This window comes from Sphaerodactylus townsendi, linkage group LG11 (genome assembly GCF_021028975.2).
Source record: "Sphaerodactylus townsendi isolate TG3544 linkage group LG11, MPM_Stown_v2.3, whole genome shotgun sequence".
NCBI classification, from domain to species: Eukaryota; Metazoa; Chordata; class Lepidosauria; order Squamata; family Sphaerodactylidae; genus Sphaerodactylus; species Sphaerodactylus townsendi.
In genome coordinates this window covers 33674912-33688597 of record NC_059435.1, presented here as the reverse complement: position 1 = coordinate 33688597, position 13686 = coordinate 33674912, and the positions used below count along the sequence as shown (strand labels likewise).

Sequence of the window (13686 nt, the reverse complement as noted above, 5' to 3'; positions counted from 1 at the left end):
TCTTGTGGAGTGTTTGTTGATCTCATAATCTTCTATTTGGATGGTTGCGTTTGGTGCAGTACACTTGGATACTGAATAATTGTCAATGTGTGTTTTTTCCAGGGACCCTTTGCAACTATGCTTCTTGCATTGAAGCTCCCTCGAGAGTCCAGATCAATTCAGGATTATGCGTGGTTTCTAACTGGCTACAAGGAGTTGTTCCTTTGAGGGGCTTAGCATCAGGGGCTGCTCCGATCTTATCTGCAGGTCCTCTCCTGGAACTACTTGCCCTTTGGTCTCCGTTGCATTGTCAGCTTCCCATGCTTCTCCAGATCTGGTTGATGTATAGTCTCCATCGCATGCACTTGCAGGAATCCTTTTTCCCTTTACTGGTAGCGTCTCGATCTGCTTTTCCATTGGGTCCCTTCCCCTTGAGATGTAACTTTTACATTTAGCCAGACTCTCTTTGAGTGAGACCAGTCGATCAGGGATTGATATGCCGTTTGGCTCTTGCAGGATATCTGGTGTTGTCATGAAATAGTGATGGTCATGAGCTCAAGTGGCACAGATGAAGGGAATTAGACATTATCATGGCGGAGAGGTCCATAAGTGGCCGGGGACAAGGTAAGTGCAGGGTGGGAGGGGGGGAAGGCGCCTTGGAGCCGCTGCCGTACACGGCAGTGGCTCCAAGCCGCCGTTTTCCGGAAACCTCGCTCCCCGAGCGAGGCCAGAAAACGGTGGCTTCGTACCGGTCGGGCGGCGCGAGGGCAGCGCGGCTGCGAAGCAGCTGCGCCCCCTGTGCGAATGGCTTCCTGGGGACGGCGTTTCTGCCGTCCCCAGGGCGCCATTAACCGCCCGTGCGGAAAGGGCCTAAGAAAGGTCTCTGTTCCCTGTGTACTGGTCCTCCAGAACCACTAGCTTACTCTGTGAAACAGTATTCTGTTTCAGTAGGTGGACCACTGGATTGACCACTGGTCAGATCCAGCAGATGGTTCTTATATTCTTAGAACAACTCCAAAAGAATTACAGATTTCAGGTCCAGATTCAGGACCAAGACACCTTTAGTTGCATCTGGTATGCATATGGATAGAGATAATATTTTTAATTCTGTTGGACCTGAAAGCAGCATTTGATACATTCTAACTTGTTGCATCATTTGGAGAGAGAGTGTAAAAGCAGCAATCAAATGGTGTGGGTTTCTTTTTCATGCAAATCAGGGAGCTACCAATAGGCAGATAAAATCTGTCCCTCAGAACTGATGTGTAGGTTTTCCACGTGATTGATCCTCTTGACAATGTTGTTTAACATCTTAGCCTCATGTAATTGTCCGCACCTTTGGACTTGATACTGATGACACAGGGCGAGCTCCCCTTGTATATTCCTAGAGCAGTAACTGTGCCAGAACCAATGCCAACCCTTCCTATTTTCCACAAAGATATAAAGCCATTTTATTTAGGAATGAAATGGAATGAAAGTTTGAGTAGTTAGGTAAGGATTGTTTGGCATGCTAAATTATTTTAGGTGGTTGTGATCAGCAGACTTCAATGTCTCATGAAAGAAATAAGCCTCTCCTATTCCAAGTTTACAGCAAAACCATAAATTTCCACTACTTAGAGGTAGGTCAACCCAATGGGGATCACTGAATAATTTCCCAAGCCTGTATCTCCCCCTCACTGCTTACCCACCAAATCACTGTCAGACCACGTTTGACTCACACTAGGACCCAAGGATTTGTTAGGTAAAACCTCCTTTGGCTTGCGTTTCAGATGGACTCACTATGCTTTGATTGGCCCAAAAAGGGAGCTCCCTGACCACAGAATGAAAATATAGATTCCAAAGAAGCAAGCTTTTTGTCCCCTTTTGCCAAATCACACGCTGGGGGAAAGGATTATCTGCTTTGTATGTGAAATAACTGCTTTACGTGTGCACAGAAATGTGTGCACACAATAACTGCTTTACGTGTGCACAGAAATAAAATTTTACAATTTGTACTTATGACTCTGAGACACTTGCTGGATTATCTTCTCCACAAGCAGCTTTAAACACTCAGCCATAGCTACCTGAGAAGAGTGAGAAATCCTGCACGTAGCCTAATGTTCAAAAAGTGATATACAGATTGACCCGGGACAATCTATTTTACAAATTCAAAAAATCCTAGGTGGTGGCAGTAAACCAACAGAAAGGTATAAGAGAATGTGTACAAAATGTACAGCTGGGTCAGAGGGCTCTATAACTACCTATATTACAGTTGTAAGTAGTTCTTTTGCATTGGGCTGTAAAAGTCTTCAATTTGTACTTTGACTGTGCAGTTCTGTGAAGTAAGGTAGTAAAAAAAGTTTGGATTTAAAAAAAGTTTGGAGTAAAAAACAACACATATTTGAGTGGCAACTGACTAATGATAACCTAAATGATTCAATATAAGAGCAGGAGGAGGAGGAGAGTTTCTATTTATACCCCATTTTTCTCTCCTGTAAGAAGTGTCAAAGTGGCTTAGAAACTCCGTCCCTTCCTCTTCCCACAACAGACATCTTGTGAAGTAGATAGGGCTGAGAAAGTTCTGAAAGAACTGTGAATAGCTCAAGCAGCAGCCTTCATGTGTAGGAGCAGGAAAACAATTCCAGTTCACCAAATTAGAGTCTGCTGCTCACATGGAGGATGAGGAAACAAATCCAGTTCTCCAGATTAGAGTCTACCTGCTCTAAAAGACTCACCATGCTACACCAGTAGATCTTATGAGGTATAATGCACTTACTGTACATTGCACCAACAGAGCACTAACACAAACCTTGGAAACAAAAGATATGTCTATAGAATCCTACTACATTTTCAACTAAAATTGCAATGAGAAACAGTAGCTGTTTTTCCCCCCACTATTGTCTCTTAAGGTAAAATTCTGTTTAAAAAACTAATAAAAATTCTTACCATAAGATGGAGATTCTCGCCCATCTTCTCTATCACTTTCCTTTTCTTTTCTTCTTCTATGATGTTTATGCCCACGGTGCCTGTGACGCCGTCGACCTTGCTTCCCAAAGGGGACATGCACACCAATATACACAGCTCTGTGACCTACGAATAAGGTACACAACATATTAGGCTACAAAAATGAATCCAATTCTGTAAGTGAGGAGGGGTCATGGTTTAAGTCACTGTACTCTGAAAGTCATACCAACCTTCAACATTTGATTACACAAATATTTGGTGATTTTCTAGGACAAAAATTCATGCATTATTGGCTGACCCAAAATCACCCAACAAGCTTCACAGTAAAGTGAGGATTTGAACCAGGGATTCCCAGTTTCTAATTTAATACTATTACCCACTAGTCCAGGGATCTGCAACCTGCAGCTCTTCAGATGTTCAAGGATGTGCTGGCAGGGGCTGATGGGATTTGTAGTCCATGAACATCTGGAGAGCTGCAGGTTGCAGAATCCTGCACTAGTCAATACTGGCTTTCTAGGTGAACCCTGATCATGCACTTATTTTCTACATGCTGTCATTTGGATCAGATAAAAAAATGAGGGATCTGTCATGGGAGGGGTATATTGGTCCTATCTGTACCTGGATTGCCATTTTATATGTATTGTGTGTTTGCTGATAGCTTACACAGCAGTGCATCTATATAGGATATATTAATATTTTTGATTAAACAAGATAGTACTATGCATCTTAAAATGCATAAAAGTTTCAACATTTAAAAGACTGTCTTGTAAAGGCAAAGACTTTAACTTCAGTTCTAGCTCCATCCTACACAGAAGAGGCTTGGGGCTAAAAGGGCAAGTTAAAATGTAAGAACCACGGAGGCCAAGTTGTAAGTCAGCACAAGGAGAGTGATTGTAGAAAATGCTCATACAGAATCGACATTAAGGGGGCTCCTTAATTTGTAATTCCAACTTTTTGGAGCATGAGTGCATTTAAAAGCAATGCAATTCATGTGAAACCAAAGATTCTTTGCCTTCAGAATTTTCTTGGTTTTGAATATATATATATATATATACTGCAAGGTCACCCCTGCAGAACAGAAAAGCCACTCAGAGTGTACTACCTGAGGATTAACACACATTTTCCACCATACAGAAGGTTACTTTTTGCTCTTTTGTAACCTAAAAAACTGAAATCTTGCTGAAACTACTGCTAATGATATCTGGACACCTGCTCATCCAGTTACGCTGCTGTAGGTTTTCACTGAAATAGAGACAATAAGACTTTTGCAATATTTTTAAACTTAGAAAGAGGATACATTAAAAATATCCTTTAAAAGAGGTGCAAATGTTATTAACAAGCAGCGCTATATTTCTTGATTAAAGCAAACAAATTAAACTGCTGTTAACAACCATTTTGTCAGGTTTTTAGTGTATGTAATAATGACATGACACAACAAATTCTACAGTCAAAACGTCAAACAAATTATTTTGATTCTATGACAAACAGAGATTTCAAGCCACATAATAGCAGAATGCTGTTGAAGGCATACAACCACTCCTAATTCTGTGTAATTTCCCAACAAACAGAAAATTCCTTTGGGGATTACAATTCATAATGCAGATAAATCTGCTGCAGAGTATGTCACTGATTTGCAGCACTGAATTAAAATAAAGTGCCACACTATACAAGAGAAACTGATTACCCAAAGGGGAGTAATTAGTGAGGAAAAAATCACCCCTTAAATCTGCTATCTGAGAATATCATAGTAACATATCCAGAACTTTGAGGCAGTAGAGATTACTATACAGGTGAAGTCATTGGCTTGAAGTCACTTTTCATAGTTGGGCACAGCATAAAACTGAAAATCCAAATTATTTCCATGTAACAATACTTTTTTATCAATACAAGAATGCTGATAACTTGGAAAGAAAGTTCATGTGCTGGCTTTCAGAAATCATTTCAATTAAAGAACAGCTAATTCCAACATAACTAATGACCTGCAAAGAAACCAAACTAGGCAATGACAGCAATGAAAACAGTAGCATCTCCCCTCCCCATGCTTGGGGTAACTGATAAGCAGCCCCAGAGGCTTTGAGGAGTGGCGGCAGACAGCTTAATCTTTCTTTTCCTGCCATTTATCTGCTCCCACCTATGAATGGGAAAAAGCAAGTGGAGGGTTTCTCTTCTGAGCTTTTAAATTATCAGAAGGACATTCTAAACCACACTTTCTTTGCTCAGACGGAGTCTGATGATGCTTTCAGTTGACTTTTTACCCCTTAAAAGGGGCAGTGGAATAATACAGAATTCAATGTAATATCTGCTGTGTCCCTTAGAGAACTTGCCATGACCAAATGTATTGTCATGGCCAGTGGGCAGCTCAATTAATAAATTATACAAGCCAAGGCTTTGGGAACACACAAAAAGGGTACTCTTGAAAATCAAAGCACATCATTCTAAACTTTTAGCAAGCTTCAATTATGGAAGGGTGGGACACATAAGAAAGCTCACTCACCAATTAAATCGGCAGCTGCAATATGCCAGCAGTCTGACACAAAGTATGCCTTTAAGTGCAAATTAAATGTAGGTCAACAGAAATCTAATGTTCTAATAGTAAGAAGCAAAATACAGCCACAGTTTATAAAGGAAAGAAGGCAGCTGTAAAAAACCAAACAGTGCAATCCCAAACCCACAGGCTTAAGACGGCAGATAAGCCCTATTACCACATATATTGGCTGATATACCAGTGTGTCACTCTTTACCAACTGTTTGGCTAGGACTGCATTTGTGGCTGAACTCCAGATGGAGTTCCAGGTCCTGAGCCTTGCATGCATGCATTAAGATTTGAGCATGGCTGCCTTGGAAATGAGTTTCTCTACATTTGGAGGGCTTATGTCAACAAAGAGAAACTCTTTCTTCCTACTTTATTGAGATCTGAGAATACAGGCCTTTAAGGTACGTCTAGCACCTATTATTATTATTATTATTATTATTATTATTATTATTATTATTATTATTATTATTATTATTATTGATACAAAACAGTTACACACAGCAAGCAAGATCAATATGCTGGATTTTGTATTACATCACACGTCACACGTTACATCACACGTCGGACACTTCCCAAGCATCTACATCATCATCATCATCATCATCATCATCATCATCATCATCATCATCATCATCATCATCATCATCATCATCATCATTATTATTATTATTATTATTATTCGTTTTATAAACCACCCACCCCCGGAGGGCTCTGGGCGGTGTACAACATAAAGGAAACCACAACATATAGGAAGAGCATAAGCCTGAAGGTCAGGATCCTGAACTGAAAGTGTTGATCTTCCACAGCAAACCGGAGAAATCTTCTGTGACCCTGAAATATAGGGACACGTAGATAGGCCTTAATGAGGTCCAACAAGTTTAGAACATCTCCAAGCCTCTTTGGTGCCTGATACATCAGTTGAGAAATTACACATCCAAAATTGCCCTCCAATTTGGTTTCTCTTGGGAATGAGGAAGAAGTAAGAATAAACTCCCTGAAATTTCTCTGAGGCCAGAACGGGTTCTATGGATCTGATTTCCAGCAGATGCTTGATCACTGCCCTCATGCACAGTGCCTTGTCCTGCTGTCTGCTCAGTGAGGAGATAATTGTTCTCTGAAGTGGCAAGCAAGTGAACTCCAGGGAATACCCCTTTGAGACCACTTCCAGCATCCATGTATCTGCTTGATAATGAAGCGAGGCCTCTTGAAACAAAAGAAGACTGCCCCCACTGGTGGCTGGGAATAGTAATGATTTGGCTGGCTTGTTGTCCCAGTCTGTGATGTCTGAGGAAAAACTGTAAGACAATCTTCTCTGAAAGGACTGCTGTTGAGACCTGCTAGACCATCTGCCATCCCTAGAGGCTCTAAACAGAGATCAATGTGAGCAGAGGGTGGAACGAGAGGCATAGGAGGAAGGAGAAGTAGCTCTAGAGCTGTAGCCCTGCGTTCGGTGGCAAACCTCCATTTCCACCCTCACTGTATGTTTCATTAAGTCTATGAGTTTCTGAGAGGACAAGTGGGTAGTAGTGGAGGCTTGATTGCTCTTGTTCCTCAGAGAGAAGTTGTTCGGAGCCTACCTTCCCTCAAAGCTAATATGAGCCCAGTGATCAGAGGTATTTTTAAAGCAGGGTTCTGTGGGTGTCAGACAGGAACAGGGCTAATGTATCCTACCCATAAAATGGCGGCTGTCTCCACCGACGACGGGGGGTAGAAGCACCTGTTTCTATTGCACTTCTCTGATGGTCCACTTCCAGCCGCTGGGTGGGTCAGAATACTGGCTCCCAGGGAAGCTCTAGTGTCTCTGCCATGATCTTCCTGTGCGGCAGCTGTTAAGGAGGCTTCCAGTTCACGCTCCGAGAGGAATCCATCCTCTGGATGTCCACACTGCATTTTTGGCAGAAATCAATCTGCTCTGCTAATGGCAGCAGTGAGCAAGATCTCCTCCCCTAACACCTATCTGCTTCACTGTGCATACTGCAACGGTATAGAGCAAAAGGAAGACAAAATGGAATATAAAAATAGCACAGAAATCAACGAAAGAGGAGAAAAAAACTGAAGAAAGCAATAGAGCCTACTAATGTAGTTGCCTTCCCTGTATGAGGCAGGAAAGAAAATGAAAGTGGGAGATTCCCAAGATGGAAACAGGAAGTAACAAATTTAAACCTGCCCCCCTAAATCAAGGGATGGGAATCATCAACACAAGATGCCCTTGTGCCTCAGTGGGAGAACCATTACATTCAGGCACTATTTATACCTGGCAAAGGAAAATATAGGCGCAAGGTAAGTGAGAAAAAGCCTTTCTCAAGATTACTCCTCTGGAATTACCTTGAAATTATGAATTAATAAAACACAGCACAAGTAATCTTTTTGAAGAGTCTATCTAGATCCAAATTGTGTAATAGGAGCTGGCAGACCTGCTAATTTTTTTTAATGCTGTCTTTGTTTTCTCCTAAGTATTTTGTGGAAAGTGAGATCAGCAACACACTTCTGTATATAGCAGTGATAGCGAACCTATGATACAGGTGCCAGAGGTGGCACTCAGAGCGCTCTCTGTGGGCACGCACAGAGTTCGTCAAGTGGGGGAAAATCTCCCCCACATGCACACACACACACACATCTGGGCTGGCCTGGGCCACTGGGCTTGATTATTAGCATTAAACCTAATACCTAGTTTTGGGGAAGCAGTGTAGGTAACCCTGTTAAGCCCCACTGATTTTCTTGCGAAAACTAAAACACAATCCTTTACCTGGGAGTAAGGTCGGTTGCTGGCAATGGGGCTTGCTTCTGAGTAAACCCTCCTAGGGTCGTGATTCACCCATTCGAAGAGTTGCACAGTTGCTTCAAAGCAAAGCCACTGACTACCACCAAGCTTACTCCTGAGTAACGCACGCCTCGGAGCCAACTGTTTTTAAAACCTCAGTATTCAGGTTAAATTGCCGTGTTGGCACTTTGCGATAAATAAGTGGGTTTTGGGTTACAATTTGGGCACTCAGTCTCGAAAAGGTTCGCTATCACTGGTAAAGATTATACTTGCAATGCTGGCAGTTTTCACCCATGTCACCATGCAAGGCATTGGAGATGGAGATGAACTAAATTTTCAATAGTTCTAACCAATGAAGTAGTTTCTTCTTTCACAAACAGCTACTATTATTTTAAGGAACAAGGATCATGCATTGTTAGTCACTTTACAAAAACTACATTAAGCAACTTACTAGAAATAGCGTGTACATAAGCAGGTCAAGGGTTCAAATCTGGTTTATCTTAACTACAGCACACACAGTCTCAGCCAAGCACCCTTCTTTAAATCAGTCTGAACTAACTCCACCAATCTTAGGAACATGCCAATCTGACCGCTCAACAAAAAAGTATCTGCCATTTTGACCACTAAGTGACAATTTGAAAGATAGGTAGTCTCCTGTGTAAGCACCATGTCATTGCTGACCCATGGGGTGATGTCACATCACAATGTTAAAAAGAAGTGCACGCTGCATTCAACTGACGAGAACCCAAGAATGAGCTGCAAATTTTGATTTATGGGTTATAATTTTGGTTTCATAAAACAAATATTGTTGATTAAAGTTGTAAGATACTTACTTTCTAGTTCTTCTTTCTCAAAATTTGTATTGATGGTGGAGCTGATTTTACCCGTATCTACAACAGCTTCTTCATCATGACCCTAGAAAAAGATACACGATGTTTTCCCATGATGTCAAGAATATACTTCATGTACACATTCTGGCATGTGAAATTTAGTTATTTTACACCAACCAATCTTTTACTCAACATTTTCTTCTTTTCCATGGCCCCGAAGATCTACCAAGCCAGAGAGGCAGCTCCACATGGTGCTGCCTCCAGTTTGGCCCCTCCACTCACCTTTCCTGGAGGGACACGCCCATGCTACCCTCCAACCTCCAGGCCACGCGGAGTCGCAGTATAAGGCTGAAAGAGCTGCAAGCAGCTCCGGAGCCGCGGGTTGCAGACCCCTGTTCCAGCCTAAGGAGACTTCCTCAAACTTAACGAGCTCTTTCTCCAACAGAAGAACTACTTAAGTTGGGGGAAGAAGCCTGAGGAAAGGAAGGAATCTGGAGCAACTTCCACCATCGCTCTTCTTTGCCAATGATTGCACTGACAATACAGTTCAGTATGTCCATATCTTCAACAGCATATTCATATTGGCCTTAAAATGGGCATTTTATGTATGGACAGAAACAGTATTGTGAGCAAATTAAAAAAAAATACATTTTGGTATCCCTCATTCAACAGTGTCCATGGAACTATAAATCCGTTTAAAACTTTACACTCCTGGATTTTCACATACCAGGAGAGCACACTATGATACCCCCTTGACCATTTTGTGCAAGCTGAGTATTTCTCAGCTTTGTTACATATTTATTTATTTATTTATTTATTTATTATTTATTTATTTTTGAATTTGTAGACCGCCCCATCCCCGAGGGGCTCTGGGCGGTGCACAACAATATTCATTACAATCAGTAAAATTATTAAACCAATAAAATCTATTAAAATCTATTAAAGGCAGCGGTCAATACAAAGATATCAGGCACCCCAAAACCCAATTTAATTAAAGGCCTCCCTAAGGAAAGGGAACAGCCGGACTCCCCTCTAAGAGGGTAGCATATGGTGGTAATCGAATAGAGAGAGAGGGGGCGCACATTTCAGCGACTGGACACTCCAAAGGCCCGGCGGAACAACTCAGTCTTACAGGCCCTGCGGAACTCACCAAGGTCCCGCAGGGCCCGGACAGCTGGAGGAAGAGTGTTCCACCAGGCCGGGGCCAGGGCTGTGAAAGTCCTGGCCCGTGTGGAGGCCAGCCGCATCATTGAGGGGCCAGGAACCACCAGCAAATTGGCCTCTGCTGAGCGCAGAGGCCGAGTAGGGGCATATGGGGTAATGCGGTCTCTAAGGTACGAGGGTCCCAGGCCACGTAAGGCCTTAAAGGTCAAAACCCACACCTTGAAAATGATTCGGAATTCCACTGGAAGCCAATGCAACTGGCGCAGCACAGGCTGGATGTGATCACGAAAGGCGCCCCCTGTGAGCTGAGATATGACTGGAGACCTGGATGGAGGGTACACACTTATGCATACTGAAGCTGGAAAATATGCACATTGTTCTACTTATACAAAATGGCAGTGATGCATGTCAAGAGGTTCACATGTAGTATGCTCTTCCAATACAAAATCATGACTGAAAAGCACTTTGGACAACATCTGCCTTTTTAGAAGTTAAGCTGTAGGCATTTTATCTTTCCAAAGTTAATTCACAATAAAAACAGAGTAGACGAGCCATGATTACAAGAGAGACAGCTTGGTTTTTTAAAAATTACATTGGTTAGACTCAGTGGTAAGACTCAGTTATAAGCTAGGAAATTCACAATTCAAGTCTCAGCTAAATCATTAGTTTCAACTACGGTATTTGTCAAATTAGTATTTCATGCCCCTGTTCCACAGTATGAGGATTATATTAATATTAGTCCCTTTTAAAGGGTTGTTCTAATATAACTGACATGATGTGAAATATTTTAATTGCTCAGGAAATGGCATAAATATTTTAAGGCACATTACAAGCAGTACCAATTATTGAAGCCAGAAATCCAAAAGCCAAGTAACAGCCCCAGATTTGGAGATAAATTGGGATATAAAAAAAAAACAGGTTCAAAAGATTATAATGATTGAAAACAATTAGTCAGGATATGTAAAAAAATTAGCTTGAGTTATTTTGTTACTTTAAAAACCTAAGTCTGGTTCTTTAATTAAGAAAAGAATATTAGGAAAAGAATATTTCTAAGGAAAAGAATATTAGGAAATATATTTCTAGGTGTAACTTTCATTACCCACTTATCCAATTTTGGATGAAGTTTTCAAACACTGTACCTCCTGCCAAAAATGATCCATCATCCCAAATGTTAGGTAAATAGGAGAAGGCATTGTCTCAGCTTAGGCAATTACATTTCTCACTAGCAAACTTCCTTCTTTTCTCAGAAACACCCTTTCATACTTTACATATTAATGGATGGGTCCTCCTATGATGGAATGGCTAAATACACTAAGACATTTCAGTTCCTGAACCATCTCTCCAAGTGACAGCAATCTGCTAACGTGATCATTAATCATCTCTAATCTCTCTCACACCTCCTTATATAACAAGAAACCCTCTCCCTATCCTCTTCTCCTCCGCCTCTGTTCTTCCCACAAGCTACTATGCCTGCTTACAGATAAAAACAAACCTTTGCCTCAGCCTAGCAGGCACAGCACAACATAAAGACATAGTCCTTTAAAAAAAAGTTTCTAAAAGCCAATGCAATGCTACAATGATTTGCCAACAGTGGAAAAACTGAACACAAACACACTAACGATCAAAAAAGAAAGTCTGCGTACAGACATACACATGAGTTACTGCTGAAAGAAAGGGGGAAGAGGTCACTTTCCTGGAAAGAAAAAAATGTATCCCTACCAGAGCTAATCACAGCCTGAGAGGAAATTGCCCTTGGCAAAATGGTACAGAGAGGACAGGTTAAGAGATGTGTTGACCCATCTTGCCACAACCCTGATCCCAATCAGATCCCCACATAGTCACAGCTGGTTGAAAAGAATATTGAAGCCATCTGCAGATTGGATCGCATATCTTCAGCATCTCACTTAGTTGAATGATCATCCATTTCATATTTACCCCTTTGATTGCTACTGGTGCACTTAAAAATTGACAGATCTGTCATCCATTAATATCCAGGTATCATGTAAATGAGTGGAAAGAAGAGAAGGAAGAAAAGAAAGGTGATGGTATAAAGGTTGTCAGGAGGAGGAATAGAGGAAATAGTGAGAAGGACACAGCCGAAAATGAAGTGCCTCACACAAGTCCATGTTGGGGCCCCATCATGCAACTGGGCATGTCAGCCAGCACTGCAAAACTCTGCTAGAGTTTTCTCAGGGAATGGCTGTCAGCACAGATGGAGAAAATAGACTCCAGAACTAAGCACATGGATGTAAAGCATCGTCTCGTGAGAAACATGTGATGTGGGTTGGGAGGGGGAGGGGAGGCAGGGGGAGGGTGGCATGCAAGGGGAGGGGAGTGAGGGTGGCATGCAAGGGAGGAGGGGTAAGGAAAGGAAATTTAAAATGGAGGGGGGAGGTAAAGTTGGTTGGCTGATGGGGAGGAAAGAGAGACAGGCAGGAGAAGGGAAGGACTATAGGGCTTTCAAGAAAGAAAAACAGCAAAATGGGTGAAGGGAAAACGAGATGTCTCCCATAAATCCTTCTATAACCTCCACTTATCGTTGTCTAATTTTTTAATTTTGTTTTGTTGGATTTATATCCCGCCCTTTCCTGAAGGGCTCTGGGCCGGTAACAATAAAACAATCCATAAACATTAAATATTAAAAATATAAATCCTAACCAATTAATCACATTTAAAAAATGCTGAGATAGTAATTAAAAGAAGTCCATCATCCCCATCTTCCACCCTCCCTTCCCCTCCCCCCCCCGGAAACCAAAGATGTTATGCTATGCTCAATCAATCCAGCTGACTAGCTGGAAAAGGCCTAGTGAAACACCCTTTTGCTCAGGATTCCCTAAAATTTCTAGTATTTCCATGGGGAAAGTGAAGACTCCTGAGACATTTTCATGCAACACATTTTGTGTGAGAAAAACCATTGCCTTAAAACTCATTTGAAAAGAAAAAAATTCTTAAGAGGGTCTTCTAAGTAGTCCCCCAAATCTCCAGGTGTTTTTTCAATATCAGAAAGTCCTTGGGAAAATGGGTGGGAGGGATGACATTTTTCCATCCTGATTTTTTTCCCGCCTTCACATCCCTACTTCAGACTTTCTTTATATCACCCAGGAATTCACTTCTATATTAAACATGGAATAGGTGTATCAGCTCCACAGAAGTCTGATTAACCTACTGTTTTTGAGATAGAACAAGGACAAAAAGCTGACAGGTCAACCAAGGTCCTCTTGAAAAGGAGTGATAAAACTGTTCTAAATTTTGTATTGTATGCAGACTCTACTGAATTTGAAGACATAATGAGAAGGTTACCCAAATTTCTGTTCTCAGGAGAGAATAATACAGTGAATGGTGGCTTGATGAGTCAAAGCCAGGGAGAGTCCAGCTTTTGATTAGACTTAGAGTTGATAGACTGATAACTCTGGGGTATTCCAATACAGAGTAAGGTTGGATGGTCTTCCAGAAGTGGGGCACAAAGGGCATGATGGGAT

General features: G+C 41.6%; 1 protein-coding gene across 7 annotated transcripts in view; it reads right to left on the bottom strand.

Annotated features, from left to right (window-relative positions):
- The window catches only part of SLC4A7 (solute carrier family 4 member 7), a 102871-nt gene that overhangs the window by 63088 nt on the left and 26097 nt on the right, over positions 1 to 13686 (bottom strand). For all 7 annotated transcript variants that reach the window (XM_048511642.1, XM_048511637.1, XM_048511639.1 and 4 more), the window contains exons 2-3: positions 9047 to 9128; positions 2902 to 3045 (exon numbers count right to left, since the gene is read on the bottom strand). In XM_048511642.1, the coding sequence (XP_048367599.1) occupies positions 2902 to 3045; positions 9047 to 9128 (226 nt within the window). The remainder of the gene's footprint in view (positions 1 to 2901; positions 3046 to 9046; positions 9129 to 13686) is intronic.